Below are 27,598 nucleotides of genomic sequence, written 5' to 3' on the forward strand. Positions count from 1 at the left end.
ATTGGTTTGGATGCTAAAAAAACAGCATAAGAACCAATAGGCGGAAGCCTAACATTCAGTGGAAAGTGCCAGAACACCAGTTTCAATGAGAGGGTGCCAACTAACAAAGAAGCCTCTGCTTCAAAACCATCACCTTCATTTCACTGCCCACACACACATTTGCGATGCCTACAGAAAGAAAGCTTAAAGCTAAACTGTTTGGCCACAGTTTCCAGGAGAATAATTTGAAAAATAAAATAAAATTAAGGTTTTCAAACCAAACAAGGTAGTACCAGCTATCAAGCATGCTATTGGCAGCATCATGCTGTGGGTTTTTTCCTGCCACTCTTCCTGTGGCATTGATCAGAATAATTAGAATCATAAAGGAAACAAATATTTTTGCAAAATTTTGCACTTTCACCTAAAATCAACTCTTTGTTTCATTAAAACAGTTATATTAGAAGAAGGGACAAAGATCTAAAACATACATCAAATCAGGATCACCTTAAAAGGCTGCATCATGGCTGACCTCAAACTCAGGAAACCAGTTAATTAGAAATGGCTCTGATCAAAACAGCAATCAAATATCCAGCCAGAATTATGGCAGATGATGCCGGTGGCTTAAAAAGAGAAGCAAACATTTGGCCGAGGCATGGCGTGCTAGCAGGAGTTTAACCAAACATCTGAGCTCCTAGCTGTAATTTTGACCCCGCAGGGATTAAGAGGAAAACCAATGTTATTAAAATGTATGACCCCCCTCTTCTTCTGCCAAGACCATCATCCCTGCAGCGGGCACCGCTGTCACACCGTGTCTCTGTTGGGTCCAGTGTGCACGGCCCAGCGCTAAGCTATTAAGCATCAATCATTCCTTAAAGGACGAGCAGAGGAGCCAAAATAAAGGCCCGTCCTGATGGAAACACCCCGAGCTGCTGAAGCATGTGACTTTGATTGCAGAAAGTGTTAAAGCAGGGAGGCAGGCCCGCTCTTACCCCATGACTCTCCCTTGGAGCGAGGGCAGCCTGCAGGACTGCTGCTGCTGCACATTCCTCTCCAAGAGGAAACACAGCCCATTAGCATCACATGCTAACAGAGGCGCCTGGACACGGTGAAGCGAAAACAATCCCAGCGTTTCCCTCAGTGCCTCTCAAGAACCAGTCAAGCAAAAACTCCAAGATTACACCCCCCCCCCCCCCCCCCCCCCAAAATAAAAACCAACCACTTCCCCTTTAAGGTTTTTTCCTTTTCTTTATATACTCCAAACAGTAGGTCTTAGAAACTTTGGTTGCCTAATATTTAAATATCTTGTCAAGTGTAATAACTTGACTTAACATAATATATTTACCCTCTTTGTTTGATTTATAACCAGTGACTGAACAATTCTACATCAGTATATGTTGAGCGAACATTAGACTGTAGCTCCAGTTGGATGTCGAGGGTCAGCTTTTACTTAAGTCCATCCATCCATTTCCTCCATCAAGTTGCAACTGATTCTCCGTCCCTGATGCAAAAAAAAAAAAAAACAACATCCCCACAGCATTATGCTGGCACCTCCATGCTTCACTGTAGGGATGATGTTGTCAACGATGGAAAGTTGCTTTTTTTCTACAGTTCTGCTTGTTGGGCAGAAACTGAAGTTACAATGTCATGTTATCTCAGGTGGATCAAAGCAAAGAGAACCGTTTGGACACAGTTCTATATTTTCATTGGTTAACAAGGCGTGATAAAGCATTGGTTTTATTGCAATTTAACAACCTTACTAGTAGTTTGAATTGTCTATTACACAAACTCCAAATAAAAGTTGAAATTTTAAGGTCGAAAAGTGAACATTTCTTTGATTGATCATGTGAAAGTGTGCTGCTGGGTTGGCATGTCTAGACTGGAGGTGATACAACCTTTAATAATTAGTGGGAAAGAGGATCAACTTGTGTTTGCACAATGTGCGCAGCATTAGCTAACTGCTGTCTGTCAGTCTCAATAAACCTGAACTCGGCTCACAATGGGCGCTGCCCGGCTCAATGGCCACAAGCGGCACACTTTGTTAATTAAAGAGGTGCAAACGCAGCCTGCCAAGGGGATCTGTCAGCGCCCACAAGTCTGCTGCGGTTAATAATGTTTATTTGCTTTTAATATGTCAGAGAAGCAGGAAATTTATTCTTAAAGCAAAAACTACCATGATCAGTGATAGTTTGACCCTTTGTTGTCATCCAGCTAGTCCAAAATATGTACTATGTTTTTCTCCCACACTGTTTACATACGATCACTGCTGCACTTTAAGATATGGAAATGTAATGAGAGCTGCACAAAATGACATTTTGTTGTGTATACAAAATGACAATAAAAGTTGTCTAATTCTAAGTCTGAATACATATTTTAACAAAATGATGTATAATAAATTTATTTAACGATGAAACTTCTGATTCGTTGCTATAAAGTAAAGACTTTATGCTGCAGGTAGAGATTACAAACACCAAGTCTGACTTTCTATTCAGCAGCTATGCTGTTTTAAGGTAAAAGAAATGACTGTTACACATCCTTAGTATAGAACCATTTAAACATTTTTATCAACAGATCTGTACATTCTTGGTTATCAATAGGGTTAAAAACTGATCCCTCTAAAGCGACACCAAAAAAATGACTCCACTTAAACTTTGCTGAGTTATAAAACAGTCATTTCAGAGAGTGTGTAGGAGGAGAAAGCGGACCATAAACCGGGGGAGGAGATGCATGGAGGCGAGCGGGACGAGGCAGACAAAGCGTCGGGCCAAACTCATTGATCAGAAAGAGAAAAAAACTTCCTCCCTCGCTTCCGTTCGTTCTTCCACTCCTTGTTGCTCCGGTTTAACAAACCAGAGGACTCAAAAACCACTGCAGACCCGGAACTCACGACCATATAATGTATTCACAGCATCAATCCACCAGCAGATGCTCTAACGGAGTACAATCACCAAATATGATCTCCCCCATCCTCTTAAAGCAAGTGGAGAGTTTGATAAAACTCTGTTTGCTGATTAGCTTCACCCCCAGGCAGAATTCATGTTGCATCAACTCAAAAGTGAAGACATTTTAAGATCTGCAGCTTCAATAGAATAACACTGCAGATCAATCAGACCAACATTTGGTTTTTCTCACAAAATACTAAATAAATACTTTTCCAGATTCAAATATCTGGTTTCATCATTTTAACCCAATATTTAGAAAGTATAAACTCAAAAGTCATGCAGTCAGGCTATGTAAAAGTAGAATTAAAAATATATATAATCCAATCTGATAACAGACAACAATGCTTTCCGAAAACCTATTCCTTAACCTTCAGGACCATCTATCTCAGATACTTTCAGAGGAGTGTGAGCACAATGGATGAAGCTGTCAATAACATCACTTACTCAAAAATAATGCCTGTTGGTGTTGAGAGATCTGGATGTGAAAGATAAATTAATGCCACCTTCACAATAAATGGGTTAACTTTTCTGTTTAATAAGAATAAAGACTTATGAGAACCTCAGATTATCTTCTTAAAGACGAGAATGGGAATAAAGTTTGGAAAAATGGTAATAGTAGCAAGTAATATACATTTAGAGTATTTTAGGGTCAAAAGATTACAATAAAAAGTTAAACCTAATACTATATTAGTGCTGTAAAAGTATGTGTAATGTTTAATAGTTTAATGTGATTTAGCAGAGGTGATGTCAATGACTTTGTTGGTGGTATCCACCACTAGGTTATCTGGAACTGAAAATTTATGAACAAAGGTTTGATGAATTTAATGGAATGAAGGATCTGATCAGGAAAAATATGCTGTGTCGGCTTGAAGTGGTTTAGCTTCACTGAATGCTTTTTTTCTTATAATACACCTCCCAAAATATCTCATTTAATGTTCTTTATAACACGCAAAAACTGAATCCTAATGTCCGGACATTATGATCCCTAACTCGTAGAGATCTAAATGAAATATTACCTCAATAAAGGCTTTAACAGCTCAGTGGCAGTTATTAATGTTAATAAGTTATTAATAGACGTAGATTAAGGAAATGAGGGGTGATTGGCACGTCTTTAGTGGGCAGGATGTTACCAAGTAACGAAAGGAGCTACAATCATTAACACTGCATTGTTCAAAACTGCTTAAAAGTAAACCATGTTTTGAATGACAGGTTGATAGTTTGTGGTTCATTTCTGCAGCATGAGAGAGAGAGAAAGAGATGTTTCATGCAGATAAAAGGAAGAAACTTTCGATCCTTTTGAACTTTTAACCTGTGTTTGCATTGGAACTTGTTGGGTTTGGAAATGTCGGATGGCGGTTCAGGTAAGAATCTACAGTGCAGCTGCTGCTGTGGTAGCAGTGCCTGGAAGATAAAAGATGCCAGACTTACTGGAGAGCGTTTTCGAATCCACGCGTCTAGTCTTATCTTAATCTTGGTGGGCTCTAATCTCGACTCTATGATATATATAAATATATATAAATATATGTATATATATATATATATAAATATATGTATATGTATATATATATATATATATATATATATATATATGTGTGTGTGTGTGTCTCAGAGCAACTGTTTGCAGTTGTTCTCTCTGCTCCTAATAAGACAATTTCACAGATAAAAAATAAAAATAAACAAATAACCAATGTACCTGCAATGATCAAATCTGTGTCCCCCAATCAAAGCCTAATCCATACTATAAAACTATAATCTTTAATGATTTTAAGAATCTGATTTCTGGGATAAGATTTAACGTTTACCACAACCAAGTGTGCTCATGAGTTGGGATGGGAAAAGAAATGAACCTTTAAAACCTAAATAAAGATAAACAAGCAGTCATGTGTACTCCATGCAGTGAAGAGATGAGCTGATGTCTTATGTTGTGGTGGATTAGTCTGAAAAAGGACATGTGTGTGTGAACTAGGCTGATGTGAGTGTCCTTTAAGTGTAGAGAGATAATTACTGCTGGTACCATCTTAAAAACCATTAAAACAAAGGCTGTCTTTGTAGGAGTCTTGACACAGACTTCAGTGTGAAGCAGATTAGGAGGGTGATGAGGTTCTGACCCCAAAGTGAAAGGTCCCTCAGAGTGGGGCCCCCTGAGGTGAAAAGAGCCAGTCTAATTTCAGGCACAGGGACAAAATACACTGAGGCATCCTTTGCAGGATGAGGAGACAGGGGCCCTCTGCAGGGCACAATAAACCACAACAAGAGAGCTGTAAACTCCAAATCACCTCTACCTAAAGATATACGGTATTTGCAGAAATAAGCCCTGCTCTGTAGCAGCACACAATAAATGATCACTATAGGTCAGTTTACATTCACACATGTGGAGGGGAAAAGGCTATATCTAAATGAAATGAAATGCTCACCAGGCCTCAGGTTCTCCAATTGCTTTGTGCAGCAGGAGCACAAAAGAGTAAAAATAAAAACAGAAATGGTCGCTGAGGAAAGGTGAGCAGGACACACCTTCACATGCTTATTTAACAGCAGCGGTGTGAGGAATCACCTGCAGAGAGCTGGATCTCTGCACACAGACAGGCAGACAGACAGACAGGCAGGGGGGACCGTACCTGAGGAATTCTTGCAGACAGGTGTCACAGAAGCGGTGTCCACAGGTGGACACTTGGACGGGCTCCCGCATCGCCTTGCTGCAGAGCGGACACTGGAAGCGCCTCTTCGGCTTCTCCAGGAACTTGTAGTCGAAGCCGGGCATGTCTGCGGGGCTTTTCTCTCCGGCCTTCAGGTTAGAAAGGTGCAGCTGATGCCCCTTGTTTACTCCCCCCCCCCTCCCCTGCAGACACGGAGCTGTTAGAGACGGAGGAGAAGCTGACGTCCAGCCCGTCCCTGACGGATCGAGTCCTCCGCTTCTCTCTCCTCCTGCAGCAGAACCGATCCAGGCCACCTATCCGCTGGGTTTGTTCACTCTGACAGCGCTGAGTGCAGGACTGATCCACTGAACACAATGCATTACCCTCAGTCTGTCTAGGTGCACACAGCTCCTCCTTCTTCTCCTCCTCCTCCTCCTCTAAGCAGGAGGAGTCCAGGAGCTGCTTTCACTTCATTTCCTCTCCCTTATCTCTATAATTGGGCTTTTACCTATCTTCATTTTAGATATACAATATAATAAAAGCACATATATGTTTAAATGATGCAAAAATGTGAAATATAACAAAAATAAAAAGTGAATTATTGACATAAATAAATCAAATTAGAGTTCAAATGAGGACGACGAGGCCCTCTAGTGGTGGAGAGTTTATTAACTTCACAAAAATACTTCTGATCCTTGCAAATAATTCAGCAGCTATGCGATTTAAATCTTTTTTAGTTGACATTGTTACGACAATAAAAAAAAATGAAAATAAAAAACACTTGAATAAGATGAGGAACGTGGGTAGAGAAGCTTTGATCCACACATGGATGTTCTTTCACCTGCTGCATTGCCACTGGATTACATCACCATTACATCACCAGTACAAGGACAACAATGGCAGCAGGGCCAGATCCTCACAAAAGGTGTCTGCAAGGAGATACATCAGCTTATAGGGTTAAAAAAATATATTTAAAAAGAAGTCAAACATTAAATGTTGGATGACAAAAAAAAATTAATGTTTTAGAGAACAAATTCTTATATTTATACGATGAGACAAAAGCTGACATAATGCTGCTTTGTTGTTTTTTCAAGCATTATAATTATTTGGTACATCAGTAGAAATACATGATAAAATAAACAGTGGGAAAAGTGGTCACAGCCCTTTAATCATTTTTTAGCTTTGTCACAATCACAAACTTTAATTCATATAATTTGGGGTTTTATAAAAAGGAAAAAATATATATGACTAGGACGGAGAAAAGAGGACATTTGCATTTTAAATTTTATTATAAAATAAAAATCTTATATCTGCAGCACATTTTTTTCATTTTTATCACTTGTAATAATTTTACATCATGGCTTTAAGGGTTTCCCTGAAGGAAGTTTGTATGTTTTTAGACTGTTGGTTCTAGTAAGGTTCACACTCCAGGACCATAAAATTAAATTGACCTTAAGTCTCAATGTATGTGGCATTTTGTTGGAGCAAGCTTTGACAAATAATAATCAACACATTCTGATCTAAGTGGTGGAAACACAGGGCATCTGCTATTTATTTTTTCAAAAGTTGACATAATAAATGGAAAAAGCTTAATATAGAGTAATAGTTTAAGACAGGCATGCCCAAAGTCAGCCCACTAGGGCTGCTGTTAGAGGTTTCCCTGCTTTAGCACAGCTGATTCTGATGACTTTAGTTCAGCCAAAGCCTGTTAATCAATGGAAATCAGCTTTGGCGTAGCAAGGAAACATCTTAAACATGCAGGACAGCGACCCTCGATGAACGTCTTTGGGCAAACCTGGTTATGAAGTAAATGAATCAAAATCAAAATAAAAAATACTTTTTAGACATAGAAAGCTAGTTGAGACAAAGCCTAGAGGACTTAAAGCACAAGGTGGTTCAGTTAGTATGTATTAGCTAATCAATATGCAGAATGAACGGATGAACTTTTCACATTTGTTATCTCTGAACTTTTTAAAAATGTGACATTTTTGTTCCAAGTCACAGGTATACCCTTCCTTGTATTGCTAAAGTTAACAATTGGGACTGTGGGATAATGTGACAAAATGTGAAAATAGACCCTTTAAAAAAACCTTTTGAGAAATTATGTCAGGGGGTCTTTATTTAAAGATCAACACATCACTTTATCAGGACATATAACATTTCGGACCCCATATTTTGCTTAACAACTCTTTATTAGGATACAAACGACAATACACACAACAAAAATATAAATGCAACACTTTTGGTTTTGGTCCCATTTTTTATGAGATGAACTCAAGAGACCTTAAACTTTTTCCACATATGAAAAATCACAATTTCCCTCTAATATTGTTCACAAACCAGTCTAACTCTGTGATAATGAGCACTTCTCCTTTAGTGAGATAATCCATCCCACCTCACAGGTGTGCTAAATCCAGATGCTGATTACACACCATGATTGACAGGTGTGTCTTAGACTGCCCACAATAAAAGTCAAATAAAACTCTCTGGATTCTGTATAAAAGATTTTCATACTATGGTTTCATGTTTTCATTTAAATCAAGCAGATCTTAAGGCTTTATTAAACCTACTTAAAGCCACACCAAAAAACAAAGCAACCCATTCCTTCACATTGCTTTCTTTCTACCCTGTTTGTCCATAATTAGCTCTTATCAGATGAGGACAGGAAGAGTTTCTTTAAATGCTCATTCTGTCCTGGGGGGGGGACTTTCTGTCCTTTAAAAGTCAAACATTTTGGATCCACAGAGATCAGATGTTTATGCTTAAGATCTGCTTTTTCTAAGAACATCTCACACATATAGCATCTATAAATTATTAAAAATATATGAGCTACATAATAAAGCCTGAAACATGCTAAACTGTGTCCCACACCTCTTTATATCTTATGAAGGACTTTTATCTGCTGTTGTTTTTACAATGTGGAAACAGTCAGCTGTTCAGCCTGTAAAAATTCCTCAGATGGAATGAAAGCAACGCTGTTAATAGCAAGTTATTTACTGCTCGCAACAGTGTGAATAGCTGCTTGTTTTCTCTACAGGCTGCTATTCCCTGCTCTAGAGAAGCTGTGGATGTGTCTAAACAAGAGGGAGGCTGCAGTCTCAGTCCAGCATGTCCCCCTAACACCCCGCTCGTTATCTGGTTCAAACGTTACTGTTTGCGTTTGCAGCACTGATCCAATAACATTCAAACTGACCCCTCGTGGTGCGACGCTCTCGTCACTTGACAGAGTGGCTTCATTCTTTTTGGCTCATTCACTAGTGTCTTAAGAAGGACAAAACCTGTTTGACTTTCACTGGCTTTTCATGGTTTACTGATAGAAAGCTGACTGTGAGGAGAGACAATCACTCACCACATGAGGCCTGCCTAATGAGCTCCTGTAATCCAGCTTCAGTATCAGTGTTGCAACATTCCTTTGGCATGTCTGTAGTGAGAAACACCTGCTGGTTTGGACAGATTCTGACCCCTCTGTGTGTGTCATCCACCCACCAATTGGAACAAACATATGTGCATAAGACAAAAGCAGCGAGATGAAGTGAAACTGTAGCTGCAGAGTGAGAGGAGGGTCTGCTCCATATATGATCCTTATAAAGGACTAGTCAAGGCGAAGGTTTTCAGCTCAAAGTCATCTTGAAACTGGATCTTCAAAAAATGCTGCAAAACAAAAAGAAAAGAAAACAAAATAAGAATGTTAGTACACCCTAAGGACAATATTAAAGTAAATACATTTGTCAATAATCTACATTTTCTATCTATATGGGTTTAAAAATACAAAGGCGCTAAATCATCTTAAAATATTAACAAGAAACCTGCTGTATAAGTATACATACTTTACAAATTAAAGCTTGTAAAATGATTTAACTATTCATACTTGTTAAGCTTTTTTATAGTCAATCACTACTGTATATAACCTTAAAAATCTAGGGTATTTCACTAGGATTTAGTGTTACAGACCAACAAAAAGCAGTGAATCATTTAAAAAAAATAGCAAAGGGAAACATTAAAAATAAAAAAGTGTGGAGTCCATTAGTATTCAGCCCACTTGAGTTCACTTCTTTGCAGAACCACCTTTTACTACAGCTGCAGGAGCAGCTGTTTTGTGGCACAGTGTATCTCTACCAGCTTTGCATATCTACAGACTAAAAAGTTTGCTACTCTTATATAAAAATGAGTTTAACTTCAGCCAGGTTCAATGAAGCCTATAAACTGCTTTCTTTTCACTGTCCTGTATTTACGACCATCCATCTTATCAAAGCTTTTTTTCTGGAGTACACATTTATTAGTTCTAGCTGCAGATCTGCAGATCCTCCAGTTGGTCCTCACAGTTAGCTTCTGGATGCAATTGGTAGCATCAGACTTCATTAAAGATTATCTGAGAAAGGAGGCTGAGCTCAAATACATGATTTATATGAAACATTCATCATTTTCCTTCCACTTTACAGTTATACCAACAGCATAGTTTGAAGTTTGAGTTTGTTACTTGATCTGATGCAGAAGGATTCATGGATTTTGCAAGAAGACTGGCAACCTGATGCCACGACTCAAGCTTACATGAACATACATCAACACCCGGGGAGAAGCTCAATCCCCAAGTACACAGATTGAGTCAGACGGCTGAAAACAGTGCATACTTTGGGGGACGGTGGGCCATGCTGTGACAGAGGGACAAAGCAGAGCTAGAACTGTCTATAAGATTCGACATAGGGGAATCGGTTAAATCCACAGCAGCTCTTGTAATTAAATCATTTCATCAAATCATCCTTTTGAGACGCATCCCTCCACCTTCTATCTGTTCTTTTCCTCTCGACTTGCTCTAGTGAAAAATACACCAAATGAGATTTAGCATAATGTTTAGTTTCTTTTAATCTAAAAGTCATCTCTGTGCTTTTTTGGAAGCACAGTGTGTTGCATTTTTCTCAGTCACAGCAACATTAGATGTGAGAAGATGTGAGTTAGCTCTTCAGTCACTCTCATCTGAAATATCAATACATTTTTGTGTCTTTCTTTATTCATTCTCTTCTGCTGTGGAATTTCAAGCAATCTTTGATTTGTTTGAGATTATTTAACTATTAAACAAGATGTGAGTCCTTTGGGTCAGACTAAATGGATAATGTATGCTGGCTGAGACGTTTCTGAGAGATTGATCAGAGTGCAACACAGCACAAGCTTTCAAACATGATGAAAAGCCCTTCCTAGAAACTTTCTGTATGTGTCTATAAACCACTAGTTACTGACAGCACAAGGACCACTAACTTCTAAAAAAAATACTGAAAAAAGATACCATTATATTTAGTTAATTTTTGCATACAGTCATGAAAAAGTTTGTTCACTATTTTTTCTTTACTCTTGATACCCGACCAGTAATCAAATAAGTGTGATTTAAGAAAGTGAAAACAAGAAAGGCCTGCTGTTTTTCCCATTACAGTAAATGTCTAAAAGTCAGACGTAAATTAAAATCAATTTTCACTCAAACTGTTTATTACATCATGCTGTGGGGATACTTTCTTTTCAGTGGGGAGGGAGAAGCAGGTCAGAGTCCATGATTGGATAAATGGAGGTGAGAGCTGAGCGTGGGATCGAGGTTTCTCCTCCAACATAAAAACAATCCTAAACTTACAGCTGTAATGGGATGGTTTCGATCAAACCAGTTAATAAATAATTACAATTTTATATCCATCTATCAAATAAGAAAATCTGGAATGCTTTTGCAAAGCGTGATTAGTGTTTGTTTTGGGGAAGAGGATCTATCTTTTCACTGACGTAACAGTAAGTTAATGTGTGGATCTTGCTTTATCTGACCAGAGATCAGATGCAATAACTAGTGGCGCTGGTGCCCTTTCTATCATTTCAAAATTTCTGTGTTTTTCTCAGATCTCAGGAGGGTTTTAAAGAAAAGCTGCTGATTCTGGAGATGAGTGGGCCGCCATCATTGTAACATTGTTAGAAACACCAGGATTAATGCTCTCTCTAATGCTCAGATATTATCACAGTAAAATGAAATCCAGAATAAGCATTTATAGCAGAAATAACTCTGTTTGGTTTCTCCTGAGCTAACAAAGTCTCCTTATATTGGCTCTCACAAACATTCATCCCTCTGTCCCCATCTGAAGACGCCTGTCTGGGGTTCAGACAGTCTTTCATCACTTTAGTCAGATTTCCTCACATCATTTGTTAACTGAGGGTAACAAGCAAAATATTACGTTTCACTGCCAACAGAGTGTTGCCATGACAACAAGCCACCGATGTCACAACGAATGGGTGACTCTCGTCGAGCTGCACCGGCTTTGGTATCCCACAATCCTCCTCCTTTCTTCCGAGGCGTCCACGGGCTCCCTTTCCCCATGTGTAAACCTCCCCTTCTGCAAAAAAAAAAGAAAAGAAAAAAACAAGAAAGAAAAGAGGTGATTATCAAATTCAGAGACGCCCCCCACCTGAACCCCCCTTGAAAGTCTAATCCACACAAATCTTTAAGTGACAGTGCTGTCTCTCCGGTACTGGAGCCTTAATGGCTCTGTCTGTAGGAAGTCTGAGCTGAATAAAGCTGTTCTTCAATAGAGGAAGACCTACAGGCACTGTTGTCCTCTCCACAGGGAGTCAATCGCCGACACAATACAGCATTTCACTGTTTTACACTCAGCATAGAACAAACCCTCACACTTTCAGAGACACAGCAGGCATCTGTTATCTGTCTAAGAGCCGCAAGGTAAAAAAAAAAATCATTCAGATGTTTAAATAGGTTTATCCAATTAGGTAAAACAAATCACATCATGTGCTCCATGTGAGTGTGTGTGTGAAGGGTTGTTTGTCCTTTTTGTCTATGTGTTGCCCTGCAATAGACTGGCGACCTATCCAGGGTGTACCCCGCCTCTCGCCCATGGACAGCTGGAGATAGGCACCGGCACCCCTTGTGACACCGCCTGGGATAAACGTGACAGAAAATGGATGGATGGATGGATGGATGGATGGATATCCCTTTGTGAAAGATAGCTGTCCCTTATACAGAACTGGCTGTGGCATCATGTGTTGCAACATATTATCACTTCATCACATTCTGATGCACAAGGTTCATGAGACGTTGCTGACATTTTATAACCTGTAATGAAATTTTTACCTGACAAAGTAGCTGTTGGTAGCTTTAGTAAATGTATACTAGTTTGTTTATAGTTAGGGAAGGGTCAGGGTAAGTTTTGCATGCACCCTGCACACCAATAAATGGCGAGTGGGATCACAGTAAATCTGGCCAATCGTCAATCTTTGACAATTTGGGTTTGAGAATGAATTGTGCATTCAAGTGCGAGCAATACCTGACAAAGAATGAACAATTCAATGATTTATTCGTCAGTCTCCAATTCAACATTAAACAAACAATCTAATTATCAAACCTGTTATTTGTAATGTTCAATAAACAAACAGTAGTTAATCAGACCAGGAGTTCTTTTTTTTTTTTTTATTATCTTATTTTCATAAAAAGTAAAGACATTACCTAAGGGCTGAGAGAAAATTCAGCAAGGGTTTCTGGCTAACTATAAGCATGCATGTGTTAACAGGCTAGCTAATGTATAATTACAAGCATTCGTTAGAGATAAAAAGAAGCAACACACAAAAGCAGCAGAAACCAAAACATAATATACTAATATGGAATAGTGAACAAAGCTTTATGAACTTATTATTCAACCAAACCACATGATATGTAAAGTGTTTCGGATTATTTCAGTTTCTGTTTAAAAGTCTTCTCATCTTCTCTGATGTCATACTGAAGGTCATGGTGGCCCTATATCTCACTGCCTGGACAATAAAAATAATCCCATCTGTGGGGCAGAAGATATTCCTCTCTCTTGTACGGGGGTCACAGGCTGGCACCGAGCTACAGTACAGAATGCAGCTTCTCCATCTGGGCCACAATGTTGTTTAAATCAATCCTGGAGATGGTGTCCCAGAGAAGAGCCCACAGGTTATCTTCCTTTCAGGCTTGGTCGACGTTGCAATCAGAACGTAGTCAAGTCTCCCATTTTGGCCAGGAAACCTCATATTTTAGCCCTCTTTCACTCCGCCCTCCCATATTAGCAACCTCCCATAAATGTCCTGTGTTATCGTATTATAAAATTAAATAAAAAAAAAAGCATTTGTCTTCCTTCTAAAATGGAATTTCACTAGCAGAGCAAGTCAAAATTTGATCAGCTAATTGTAGTTTGTAATCGGTTGACAAGTGAATATTTTAGATTTATTGAGTACGTCTTAAAATAGACAAGATAATAGAGCTTGACTAGGGTAGTCGGACTGCTAGCAGCACATGTCAACATCGCTTACTATCAAATTCAAAACTTGACGGGTAGGAATAAGAAACAATTGGGAATTTTTGGGAAAATCTCCACTTAAGTGCCAGTGATGCCATATCGTCTCATTCTCATTTCCTTTGTTAAATCACAAAACTGATCATAACTGAGACATAAAGTGCTTGAGATACTGTTCTGGGTTATTTTGTGACCATCAAAAAGAGTAAGAGAGCTCACTGTGGTTCACCAAAGCCTTAAAAATTCATTTCTAACTATTTCCAGACTGATGAAGGTCAGTGACCTTTTCATACCTATTCGAGTTCTGCTTCAGTGATCCTTGATTCTACAGTTTTGGCATTAGCTTGGGCGATTTTACCCAAAATAATCAATAAACCAACTTCTGTCTAATAATAAAATTTGGTTGATAGTCTAAAACATTTAGGTGATCATTAAGTGAATCATCTTTAGGCGATAAACCTCCTTGCAATGTACTTCATCACTAATAGGGAATGATTGTTGTGTGGGCATCCAGTAAATTACAAAAGCGCTCAGATGTAGGACCAAACTGAGATCTAGAGGCTAGGAAAATCTATGAAAAAATAAAAATAATGGACTTTCTGATAGTTACTGTCCTGGGTCAGGCGTGTACAGTGGCAGTTATGGAAAAGTATGCGTTCTCTGCTATTTTGTTCTAAAGCAGCTAATTAAGAGCTGCCACATGCTGCCCCCCTACTGTAAAACCAAAAGACTGGGAATGAACCAATCAGGGTGATTTTCAAAACCTTGCAGTAAACATTTGATATAGTTCATAATTTATATCCTAAATAAGTTGCTAGCAATAACATAGAACACCTACTCACCTGCTCCGATTGCCAGGGTGAAAGCGTCACCACAGGCAGCAGAGGTGATGTCCTTCAGGCCGGGCACCAGGTAGGGCACACGGCTGCTGCGCCGGGAGCTGCAGCCCATCTGACCGTGTTGGTTGCTGCCAAACGTGTAGCACTGACCCTCTTCTGAATATCAAAAAATTAAACAAACAAAGATGCAAGGACAGAAATTAATTCTAACAGTTTAAGTTTCTAACAGGACAGTGTATGAAGCATTCAGTTCCAGGTACGTTTTCATAATATCATCCCTAATTATTGACCTGTGACAGCAACAGAGTGGGCCGTTCCAATGTCGACGTAAACTATCCTGTCTGAGTTGAGTGGGGCGGACTGAACCGGGGTGAAAGAATGAACTTCTTCAACTTGATTTGAAGGATTAGATTCCTCTCCAGCTGTAATCTTATCCAGACCAAGCTTGTTGAACCTAAGAGCAGAAACAAAAGTGGAACAACAACCACCTCCTCACACTCAATAAGTTATTTCCTATACGGTTCAGGTGAGAAGCTATTTTAAATTATAGGAGAATTATATATTTATTAGACCTGTTCCTGTTTCATAAAGAATTAAAATATAACAGACAATTAAGTTATTCTTAAACAAGAATTTTTGCAAAGTTCTAACTTCAGTGGATTGTCTGTAATCCAGAGAGAGTAGAAATCAAGAAGATTGCCTGGCATATAACCCAACAAATACTTAAAATATTTCCTGACCTCCATCTTTTTTTAAGTCATTAAAAAAACTCTTGAATAACTCTGGCTCAAAATTTAATCTCTCTTCTTAGAATTTGTTGACTTATTCAAATTGGCTGGCTTTCTGACACAGAACAGCCTTTCAAACATAAACAGCTGTAGCAGAAATAAGGTTATTAGTAGAGTTAAATTTGAAAGAAGTTAAAGAATTGAGCACATCCTCATCCTTCACTCTGATTCCATCCTCTGTGCAGTAACAATCTTTTTACAACTTAATCTATGAAACATATTTTACTCTTCTCTGATGGTCGTTCTTATAGCATTGTTAGGTTTCAATGCCTTAACGTGACTCATTGAAGAATACCAATAGTCATTTTGGTCCATTAGCTAAATCTGCTTTCATTCCCCCCCCCCCCCCCCCCATACTATAAGTTTAGAGCTAAAGGAGGGTGTACTTTAAAGAAGCAACTTATTTGTTCTTAGTCCATTTTGATGTTAAACTACTACACTACCAGCAGTGAACTGTTTGCTCCAACAGAATCAGTCCATTTAGATTAACTCTGCCAACATTTAACAAACATAGGGTCCAGATAGAAAAACCCCAATAGCTTCTGATAGCTAAAAAATATATTGTTGATGCAATTATAATTTAAATGAATATTTGTAGGGGTGTATTTATACATTCAAGTCTATATTAATTATTTTGACCACGTGTGGATAAAGAAATTCATAATGTTTCTAGAAATAAATGAATGTTTGATAATACACTTGCAAAGATATTTTAGACAGAATTCCCCCATTATGGGACAATAAAGGAATTTTCTATTTTCTATTTAAGATGTTATGTAATATTTACACATTGGACTCACTCTCACTCCCCCACTTCTAACATGGAGATCTTTTCAGGAAGAAATATTTTACTGTCATTTTTGAAGAATGCAGTCACACAGGTTAAGCGTGACACAACTATTTCTTGAAGCTTTTAATCCATCGCTAACCCACACACAGATGTAAAATGATGATGTAAAATGAGCTGGTCATTGTTTCGGGCTCAGAGCGAGATTAACAACCTGTTGCTACCACATGCTAGAATGCAGCACTGGGTGCTGATGATCATGGAGCAGTCAACGCCGCACACCACCTTCTGGGCCTCAAACTCTGCAGGTAGGCACACCTGCTGGGGACAGTTGTGGGTGTCCTGGGTGCCCAGGCCAAGGCGACCTTCCAGACAGAAGGCAAACAGTCATTCTGTCATAAATAGTGGTGTTTAAACAAGCAACAGAATAAGAGAGAAAACTCATCAATTTGTCGTACCGTTGTCTCCTCTTCCCCAAGCAAACACTTCTCTTTCATTGGTTACAGCGAGAACATGAGAGGCTCCACAAGAAACCTGGACCAACTCATAGCCCAGAAGAGCCTCCACAATCTTAGGCTGCATAAACAAAGACAAAAGATAATAGTTGTTAGTATTACTAAAAACAAAAGCATTTTTATGCCGCATGTTTAATGGATTAGTAGATCTGCTGAAGAAGCTCAAGTGAAGCAGCAAAATAGGCCGAGGGCTAAAAACCAGCAGATAGAGGAAAGAAATTAAAATAAAGCTATTAATTGTTTCTGTAGTGTTACATATTTACAAAAAGTGGGGACCATGAGAGACCTTGTAGTTTATAATGTAGGTAAAATGGGCTTCAAGTGTTTGAATTTAAAAGTCTTATTCCTTTTTTAATAGATGTATATTTAGAACTACTTGTATAGTTGTATCTGATTCCCAAATGGAAGGCCCTAGGTTTTATAAAAAAGGAGGAGACAATATCAAAATTGGGGAAATTTTATCTTATTGTCAATTGTAGTCGAGGCAGAAGTGAAGGTGATCGACCTTGCTTCTGAAACAAATAGACAAAGTATGTTAATTTTTATAGATCACATTTTTTAAGACACTTTTATCTCAAAGTCACACAAAGAGAAACTATATTTTCCTCTACGTTTAGAGGCATACATTATTTAAAGAGTTTTTCTCAGCAAGTTTTGTACAACAAAAAATGAAGCTTTAAGTCAGATAGGGTGGTGTCTTGGAAAATATCTCAAGTATGAAACCTGCCAAAAATGACTTATAAGTTTGACTTTTAAACAAATGGTGAAAGCTGTTAGCCTAATGGATGACATTTTTAAATGTCACAAAGTTAGAGAAAATAAGGCTTCAACAGTTTTACTCATTTTATTCTTTTGGCCACATTTTCTGAGGAAAATGTTATTTTTCTACAGTATAAGTACATAAATAGTATTTATACTCTTAGTAGAGTTAGATTAAAATACCTCTAAGTAACAAGCACTGAGGCTTGCATCTCTCTAAAGCAGTTTAAATGAGAAAACATTAAAACCTGTAAAAAATTATTTAAACAACCAATGGACAAATCTTTAATGCTATCACAATCAAACCTTATTTATAAAAAGCAGTTTTTTTTTACATGCTTCTTCTGATTTTCTGAAGTATTTTCTTCGATAATGAGAAGTCTGTGGGGTTAGAAGGCCTTTTTATCATCATCCTAATTTGGTGGTCAGCATTAACCACATATTCTTTATCAGTTCCAGGCTAGAGTATTAGATGCGACACAATAACTGATTCATTTTACTTCAGGTCAGAAGAAACAAACTGGTAAAATGATTAATAATCTGAAGATGAATAATCTGGGGCCTAGCCGTTTACACCAAAATACATAAAAATTTGCTGTGTACAGGAAAAGCTAACAAAGTTATGCAACAGTGCATAGATACAAATTGAGAGAAATCTAAAAGAATATAGAATTTTCTTTCTTCTTAACATAGTTGTCAGTCTCTAATGGGAGAGGCTTTCAGAGTCCTCTGGCTATCGATGAAAAAACTCTGTGACCTCTAATGTTTAGTGTTGCATGAGTCAGAACCAGCAGGGCCTGATCACTGGGAACAGGACAGGTTATATGGTGCAAAAAGATCTGAGATGGATACCTTTGTTTGTCAATTCACAAACCTACAAGTTAGAAACAAGATAGAATAGAAAAGCCCTAAAAACCAGAAGTCATAACTGTCTTGTTTTGAAAAAGCTGTGCACTTTGATTGGATGAAATTATGATTATGTTGTGATAAAAGGAGCTGAATAACACTAAAAGCAGATAAACTAAGGGGACAATTTTTAAGGACACATACATATTTGAAGTCCTACCTGTGTTACATCATTGAAGTTACCATGTCCCAAACAACCATTGCTTCCACTTCCAAATGTCATTATAATACCCCTGTCTGAAAAGCAAAAATAAAAAAACAGGGGATTAACTGCATTTTGAGTTGATGAGTCTACAAATAATGCTGCATTGATTAACAAAACTCTCCTTTTTTATATGTAGTGAATGTTTAAATGTGTCATCTGGGAACAGTGAGGATTGAGAGAGGGAAAAACATAAAATGAAAGCGTATTTAATCCTGTGTGATCTGCTTTGCAGTGTCTGACAGGCTGACAAAAGCCACCTGCAGCACATTGACTGATGGGGCACATCAGTCTGAGCTCAAGAAAAGAGGCTCTGTCAGAATGCCAGACAATCAAAACATTTATTACTGTACACTTAATCACAAAAAGAAACACCCTGCTGTATTTATGCTTTTTTTTGTCCTAAGATGCTGTCTTGATATTTTATACTCTGTGAAAGGTAAGAAAAGCTAACCTAAACATTGGCTTTTCTTAGGTTTCTCTGAGCAGTACAAAGCAAAGGAGATCACTCACCTGTCATGCAGGTGGTAAACAAATCACCGCAGGACACAGACTTGATGGTGACACCTGACTGACCCTCAAGGAAGCGAGAAATGAACAGCGGCTGCATTTGATCCGCCAAACCTGCAGGACCGGTATCACCCGACACAACCGATGGAGCCTGTGACAGAAGAAGACTGTGACTGGAGAAAATTACAGTCACCCACCGCAATATGCTTTTAATGACTAATAGGTCTATGTATGCTTTAATATATGTAATTTCTAATATACCTGTTTGCAAAAGTTATATATCTTAACGTATACTGCTTAAATAGATGAGAAACCAAAAACGCACTAGTGACGACTTTGTTGTTATTTCTAAACTTACAATATTACAAGTTGCAGAAATTTGGTAACCATGTTTAGTTTTAATAATGTAAACTCTGAGAAGGTCCTCTGGTCAGATCAGACCGAAATGTTTTGGGATGTTTGGTAAAGGGACGATGACATATCATCTCACTTTCTGCTGAACAATCTCTCCCCATGATAAAGCATGGTGGGAGGACCAATACAAAATATTTATTCAGCAAGGACAAGGAAAGCAATCAGAGTTGATTTTTTTTTTTTTTTGATGATGATGATGATGATGATGATGATGATGATGATGATGATGATGAAATAGAACAGCAGAGGAAAACTGGTCAGAGGCTCCATAAGTAACTGGGACAGAGGTTCACTTCCAGCAGGACCACAACCCTAATGATACAGTCGGAGCTTGATTTCATTTAAACCAGTTTTATATTTGTGAGAAGGACAAAGATAAATCAAGCAGAGAAACTGGCTAAAAATGACCTATTCTACAATAAAGCAAAAACAACCTCAGTCTTTGGGTGTAACCGGCTTGTAGAGACAAACCTTTAAAAAAATCGCAGAGATTCTAATTCAGGTGGTTGATTTAAGGGGCTAAAAATAAGTAAATATATATTAATTTTCCTCCATGAGTATGTTCTAATTTGCTTTGGAAGATAACCTACAAACCCAGTAAAATGCATTTAGGTTTGTCGTTTTAATGTAGCAAAGAAGGAAACTAACAAGGAACTATAATTTGCTCCTTCAGGGAGTTATGGAAGTATGAAAGTTACCTCCCAGGTAATCAGACGGCCAGACTTGGTGACTCCCATCTTTTGAGTCCGGCCGAGAGACACTTGAAGCACTTCAGTGTTAAGCATGGGTAGACGGAGAGGCGCTGTGATCCCACTTCCCCAAGTATACACAGAGGACAGTGGGAGCGGATGCAGTTTTCCTGATCCCAAACCCCCTAATGCATCTGTTTAACAGCAAGAAGAAATAATCTGTTAGAGTCTCATAGTTAGAGCTTAACTACACAAACAATAGGATTACCTCTGGCCCTGGTAGTAGGAACTCTCCCTCCTGGTCTGCCGCGCTGCTGCACAGTAGACAGAGGTTTCTCAATTCTGCAACAAAAAAAAAAGTTACAGGTCCTTATTACTGTACCAATCAATGAAAACCCACAAGCTCAATTATGTATTTCCTATCAATCATCCAAATCATAAGGACCTTCGCATTTTTACATTCCCGATATCTGTGTAGAGATTAAGGAGGGGCCTGATGCAAATGGGCAAAGCCATTATTTCATTGAGCTGGGGCCTTTTAGATGGATCAAGGTTGAGCATATTGAGGATGAGCTGGCGGAGTTCTGGGCTGTAACGGTCCGATATCGGGGCAAACGTTCCACTCATGATCTTCAAAACAAGGGCAGGTAGATTCTGGGAGAAAAAAAGGAACAGGATAAATCGACAATTTAAAATGAGCCAAAATTTAGGGTCCTTCTATTAGCTTAAAAGGACAGATGTGAGCATTAAAAAAAACTTTTAAATTAATTATTTCATTGTGAATGAAGCACAGCAGCCATGTTTTTAAAAAGGGATTCATATCTTTCCTGGACAGTAGTTAATGTATTATACATTAGAAAACCTATTATCACTATAAAAGCCAAAAAAACAGCAGAATTTTAACAGCATCTTAAAACACAGAGAAGAGTTTCTGATACCGCTGCCTCAAAGGCCCTCTTAAGGCTCGCCAGCTCATACAGGACACAGCCCAGGGCCCAGATGTCACTTTTTTGGTTGTACGGTTTTCCCTCACACAGCTCTGGCGAGATGTAGCAGGGGGTCCCGACTACCTGCACAGCAAAACAGGCAGCCGTTAATAGAAAGACAATCTCACACCTCTAATCAGTGATCCTAATCATTTTCATATCTTAATTCTGTGCTTTCCACAATTTACTTGGTTCACAATCCAACAACCACAAACAGATTAATTGCAGGTCCTAAACCAAAAAAAAAACAACTACAGATCACCGTGTATGCTTTGCTCTTGCTGACGAGGATTTTGGAGATACCAAAGTCTCCGATTTTGACGATCATCTGGTGTTTGTCCAGCAGAATATTCTGAGTTTTGAGATCACGGTGCAGAATGAGTTTGTTATGCACGTGGTACAGAGCGAGCAAGATCTGCACAAAGAAGTGAAGGATGGTGTCCTCATCCAGGAGGGAATTACAGCGCTTCTGTATGTATTCAGCCAAGGTTCCTCCTGCAGGAAAAAAGAACGAACACAGTCTCTAAAACTGGAGGGAAGGGAAGCTGAACTGGGAGAGATAGAGCTATAAAAGCAAATAATTAATTATTTTAATAGCAGATTTTGTTACTGTGAGCTTAATAAAAAATAGAATCCATAACCTTAACATGTAAAGCAACGATTATCTATATATTTAGACTTTTACAACTGTTAATATTAAGGAGCTTCAAGATTGTAACTTAAACATTACTTTTACCCATCAGAGAGGCATATCTGTGAATAGCAATAAACCATTTAAGCAACCAACAGGAAAACATAATAAAGAATCAACCGGAAGCAGTTTGATTCCGGCCAAACAACACGGCCTAGAAACTTAAAGGTTGACCTTCCGATGTATCAATGATTGTCACTTATGAGCGGCATTTATACAGAAGGTTTATTTGGGCTAAAAACAACCAAAAGGGTTAAAAAAAATTTTTTTTTAATTCAGCAGTAACTACCGTATATTATTAGAGATCCTCCATCATATCTTACAGTAGACATAAAAGTGGCTCTCACATATCCATCCTTTATTTCAACAATCAAAACCAGAACAGAAAGCACAAAATGCTTGGTTTAAATATAAAACCTGCTTAAGTTTGATTTTGTATTTATTTTACTAAGTTATATTGTAAGCACACAAAGATAAATTAGAAAGATTAGAAATTAGAAGATAGCTGTAGAGGAAATATTTAAGCACATCTAAAGCACAGAAAATAAGACTTTTATTTTTTGTAGTATTCCAAATCACATCAACATTTCAAATGACTGGCAAAGCACGTAAATTAACGGCCCAATGAGATAATGAAACACCTTTTAAAGATGGTTTAAAGCTGTTCTTTTATGTCTGACAATGTAGACAGCTTAAGCTTTTAATCTGATGATTTTAGGGGGGTGAAGAAGCTAGTTATGGCACTGAACTTTGAAATCACAGCTGCAAACCTGTATAATTTACCTCAATACACAGTCCTGCAAAATACACAGATGGTCTCAAGAGGTTTTCTCAGGCCTCATGTGTGAAAGGGGGGATGCGTGGAACCCATGGGAAAAGTAAACTGAGCTGCAACTCTAAAAAGAGGGCTGTGTAATTGGAGAAAAGCTAACCTGGTGCATACTCCATAGCTATCATGAGGGCCTTGTCCTCCAGGAAGTTTTCATAGTACTCTATGATGTTTGGATGGTGGAGCAGCTTGAGCACTTGACACTCATTCTGGGCTGCCAGGCGTTCATCTCGTGACATCTGCTCTACTGGGATCTCTTTCAGGATGACAAAGGCCCCGTCGCTGCGCCTGCGGCACAGGTGAACAATCCTGACACACCAAGAGATGAAGACAAAAAAATAAAATAAAAAATAAGAATTGGCTACACAGTGTTTCTTCTAAATGAAAAACAGGGACGGGGGACTTCTGGCAGTTTGGTTTTGGTGAGATCATCACAACATGAAATAGATACAAACTCAAGGGTGAAAACAAATGTATTTAGTTTCTCTAAATTGGTAGCCGCAACATTTTTCACCCCTCTTTAGTTTTTCTCCATTTTGAAAAATTATATCAAATAAGGCGAATGATATGTGATAGATCAACAAAAATGACTCTACAACCCCAAAGGGAATGGGAAATTCTGAAAAACCTTCACAAAGTTGCATCAATCAATCTGCAGAAAATGAGTCCTCCCCCTTATTAAACATTTTGTACAATCCAATAGTGCTGTAATTACATCTGGGATGCTTTTAAGGTACCATATTTCTCCAAGACAGAATAAAGAAATTATCTCTAGACATCTACAGTAAATCTCTGCCAGTTCATTATCTTAAATTCAGTGATTTTGACCGAACCATTCTTACACATAAATATGAATTTTGTCTTAACCATTCTCTTTTGGCTCTAGTTAAATTTTTTCCACCAGACCTGATAGTGTTTCCTCACATTGTTTCAATTATCTTAATGATTTTTCACAGAATTGCTCTGCATGTACCCCATCAATCTGCTGAAGAAGGCCTACTATCATCGCTGCGTTTTATAATAGGGATGCTGTACCTAGGGAATAAAATATTTTGCTCAAATAAGGTCCCTCTATGAAAAAATAAATCTTTTATTTTTAATAAATAAATTTAAAATCCTTCTTTTAATTCGAAATTGAGCAAAAGGAGATCTTTTTTTCTTTAGAAAATACTTTTACCTCATTTAATACTTATATTCAACTTTATCACTGCTTGTGTTGGATTTGCATTTATGATTATAGGGTCTTTATGAATCAAACACATAAAGGGCTGTGAATAACATTAATATTATGTCACCCCTTATAACCCTGCTGTCTTTTAGCCCTTTGAATTGGACTCATTTGTTTTTCAACTAATTTGTTTAGCTTTTATCAATTCAAGACAACTATAACAGGATGAATTATTCATGTTTCCACTTTAAAAATAAAAAAATTTCGGAAAATGTCCGGCCCTCGTTTATCTCCTCCCTCTTTTCCCCTCATCAGGAGGCAGACATTCCGTTAGATTCTCTAAAGGGAAAACTTTGCTTTTAGCGACTTCTAGTTCTTTAAATAAACTCCTAGCAGCTCAGTTTGTTCACAAAGATGAAATGTTTTGAAATTAAACGACTTTATTGTGCAAAGAAGAAGCGAGTTTACCCGAAAGCTCCTCTCCCAACAACTTTGATTTTCTCGTACTTCTCCATCGCAGCTGCGCCTCAAACGTCTCTAAACGTCTCCTGGCAACCAAGCCAGAGCACTACGGCATCCAGCGAGGGACGAAATAAGAACTCGTATTCTTTTCGCTTTTTTGTTATTAAATGATTATGTTACAGTTGTTCGTTTTTTCTTTCGTTTTCTCTGGTTGCTTTGGTAGATAAACATTGCACACATTACATTACACACATATTTAATCATAAATTTAATGTACTAAGATTCACAATTCAAATCATTTTGGATTCATTTATTGCTCAAAGACAATACCCTAGCCTATAATGGCAGTAGCTCAGTAAAATTCTGTATCAAAATGTAAAAACTGAAAGGCACGCCCTATATACCAAGCCATGCATTAGATAATATATTTTTGCATATTTAAAAATACAAGTTTACATTAAAACCTTGCATCATCATGTGATGTTGTAAAAAAAAAAAACAAGGATGATAAATGACAAGGTTCCTATAAGTACCATAGGTAACGTCCAATTTCTGTATCAGCAATGTGGTTTTAAAAAGTAGACTTTTATTAAAGCGTGGGGAGATTTAAAAATGTCAACAATAAAAAAACAGAAAGAAGAAAAGTCATACAAGGTCATATGAAGTCATGCTGTCATTAAATATGAAGCATGATTCTCAGTAAAGTTTCATAGTGTTAGATTCAAAGCAATGCCTCTAGATTTTAAACCCCAGAAAACACTACCAAAACACCAAAATAAATAATCTAGTGCTTACTGTGAACTGAGGCAGGGGTCTCTGAAAACAGATTTGTTTTGCTATGGGTATGATTGTAGATGTTTTAAAAGGAGTCTGGGGATAATGGGTGGACTGTTAAAGAAATAAAGGGGAACATGTGCTATTTCATTAGCACAAGCTTTGATCTCTTGTACCAGGATGCAGCTAAAATCTACTGTTTGTCATCAAGCGATTTGTTTAAGCTTCAACTAACACTCGGATACAGCAGACTATGGCTGAAAGATTTTGCCAAAAATCTAAATTATTAATTGTTTCTAACCAAAATTGCAACTGAGATTTAATTTTCTTCCGTTGCACTGAACCCAAGCTTGAAGATGTTTCATCCCAAACTTTTAGTTTTTGAACCCTTCGTTGCCCAGAGCCCATTGTTACAGACTTGACTGTATCCTTTGTGTGAAAAAGTGCTTACTTCTACTTTCATGCATGGATCTATGTGCTAGCCGCAACTCTCTCTACTTTTCTGTGACCACTAACATAGTGACACCAACTCATTTGGAGTGTTTTATCCACTTAAATGCCTTGGGTGATAAACTTAGTGTCCTACTTTTGTTAAATACAGTTTGATTAAACAAAAAAATTTTTACGTCTGCAATTTGAAAATTGCAATTTGGTAAATTGCGATTATATTGCAAATGTAAAAAATTACTCAGCCCTATTGGAGATACATACAAAATAATACACTGTATTATTGACTTTTACTATAGCCAATAAATGATATTTCTGAGTATGACACCAAGAAATAAAAAAAAATAAAAAAACTGACAGGTTGCAAGATATCGGAAGTTTGAATCAAAGGTAAGTGTATTTTTTACATTTTCTAAATATAATCTCAAACTAAACTAACTGCCTTTAGTTTCAGTATCTGCATCTCCTTGTCAGAAATAGATTCTGCCTGGACCCATCCAGGTTATATAAGGGCGGTTTAGAGGTGGTGTTGTTATCAGTGAATCACTTCAGGTTTTGCAGCCTTGCTTCCATATTTCTGGTAATTATAAGGAGTCTTCCCTGTAGCCTTAGCAGGAAGGGCAGTGTGTGACCACCGTTTCTCCTGTCTGCCATGATGAGATAATAATGCATTGTGCTGTGACAAAGCCTGCTCTGTGGGCTGAAATACATACTTCCTCTATCATTATCAATCTGAAATAATTATGGATTACCACACACAGTCATCTACATGTAATTGAACCTTTCCTCAATTCCTGTCTCTTCATTTAAATAAACCTCCTCAGATGGAAGTTAGATTAATCTCTTGTTTGACAAAAAAAAAAAAAAATCTTTACATTCCTTTCTCAGGGATATAATATGGCAGCAAAGGAGCCTTTGGGTCTAGATGTGCCACTCCTCAGACTTGCTCAGTCACATATTTAGCCTTTTGTCAAAGGCCTGCCTCTCAGTCAGTGTCAAGGAATGCTACATGTTTGACAGTGAAACTGAGGCTGGTTTTCAAGCATGCGGCCATGCCTGAGGAGCTTAATCTTTTTAATCTGTGGAAGTGTCTCAACAATAATGACAGGAAGCTGTGGGTGGCTTCATTTATTACTTAGAACAAAGTAGCTTTCTGCATTTTAAAAAGTACAACTCAGTAGCAGAAAAAAGTAAAACCATGCATTTAAACTCTGAATGAGATAATAGACTTCTGAAAACACTTCTCTATATCTAATTAATTTGGTGTTAGTGGGGAACGTGTGCAAACGCAGTGCCTTGAGAAAATATTTATAACCTCTTTTCACATTAAAACAAAGAAGCACGGCTTACATATCTGTTTAGTCTCCTTTCCTCTGACAGTAAGTAGTACTAACAACTGCTTTATTCTTCATGGTGGGCTGGTACCTACGTTACTCCTAACAGGTTTAAGAACTGTGAGGATTGTTCGATTTAGTTTGCAGTACCCAGATTGGGGAATTCTCTCCCATTATTTTAACAATCAAATCACAACTAGAGCAATATTACAGATAGGCTGAAAATTAATTGTGTTTACTTATTTTGCTTTTCTTACGCATTTTTTTTCCTAGCACTTTGTGATCTTATCTGAGAAAGTTAGAATACAAATAGAATTTTACTGTCTTACAAGGAATATTAGTTTTATTTGTCTAAATCTGTTATTGCTGGAAATACAAGAAGAAACCTAAATTGGAATATGAATTACTCTGCAGTCATGAATGGAAAATTAGGCTTCTTTACCATTGCCCTTACCTGTAAATTCCATACAATACAATAAAACTTTACTTATTAAGCACATTGAAAACAATTCTGTTGGCCAAACTGCTAGACGCCAATAAACTAATATAAAAAAGTGTGCTTAGCATAGTTAGGGGAGTGTTTGTCTAGTGGTTAGATCAGTGCGGTTGAGAGTAGCCGGTTCGATTCCCACAGCCTCCACTCTGGGTTCCTGAGCAAA

General features: G+C 37.8%; 2 protein-coding genes across 2 annotated transcripts in view; both read right to left on the bottom strand.

Annotated features, from left to right (window-relative positions):
* Window positions 1-5,931, bottom strand: part of traf4a (tnf receptor-associated factor 4a) — a 36,473-nt gene extending 30,542 nt beyond the window's left edge. Inside the window, exon 1 of the mRNA XM_038303361.1 lies at window positions 5,534-5,931. Coding sequence (XP_038159289.1) covers window positions 5,534-5,676 — 143 coding nt within the window. The 5' untranslated portion in view covers window positions 5,677-5,931. The remainder of the gene's footprint in view (window positions 1-5,533) is intronic.
* Window positions 5,932-7,652: 1,721 nt separating this feature from the next.
* nek8 (NIMA-related kinase 8) lies at window positions 7,653-24,489 on the bottom strand. Its single transcript, XM_038303457.1, has 15 exons — window positions 24,391-24,489; window positions 22,858-23,063; window positions 21,497-21,729; window positions 21,187-21,318; window positions 20,694-20,902; window positions 20,517-20,590; window positions 20,258-20,442; window positions 19,149-19,296; window positions 18,594-18,670; window positions 16,712-16,829; window positions 16,468-16,618; window positions 14,969-15,132; window positions 14,682-14,834; window positions 11,749-11,907; window positions 7,653-9,202 (listed from the first exon to the last, which is right to left on the bottom strand). Exons 1-15 carry the CDS (start codon window positions 24,435-24,437, stop codon window positions 9,174-9,176), a joined length of 2,085 nt encoding a protein of 694 aa, XP_038159385.1. The 5' UTR covers window positions 24,438-24,489; the 3' UTR covers window positions 7,653-9,173.
* Window positions 24,490-27,598: the final 3,109 nt, after the last annotated feature.

Source organism: Cyprinodon tularosa, unplaced genomic scaffold, assembly GCF_016077235.1.
Source record: "Cyprinodon tularosa strain WSP-4 unplaced genomic scaffold, ASM1607723v1 ctg51, whole genome shotgun sequence".
Classification (NCBI taxonomy): Eukaryota; Metazoa; Chordata; class Actinopteri; order Cyprinodontiformes; family Cyprinodontidae; genus Cyprinodon; species Cyprinodon tularosa.

Excerpts from the sequence above, each read along its gene's own strand:
- nek8 (XM_038303457.1), bottom strand. The coding sequence starts at position 24,437 with ATGGAGAAGTACGAGAAAATCAAAGTTGTTGGGAGAGGAGCTTTCGG. Across the intron at positions 18,671-19,148 it reads GTTTACCACCTGCATGACAG|ACAGGGGTATTATAATGACA; the intron begins GTGAGTGATCTC and ends TTTGCTTTTCAG. Across the intron at positions 11,908-14,681 it reads CACCCTGGCAATCGGAGCAG|AAGGGGAGGTTTACACATGG; the intron begins GTGAGTAGGTGT and ends TTTTTTTTGCAG.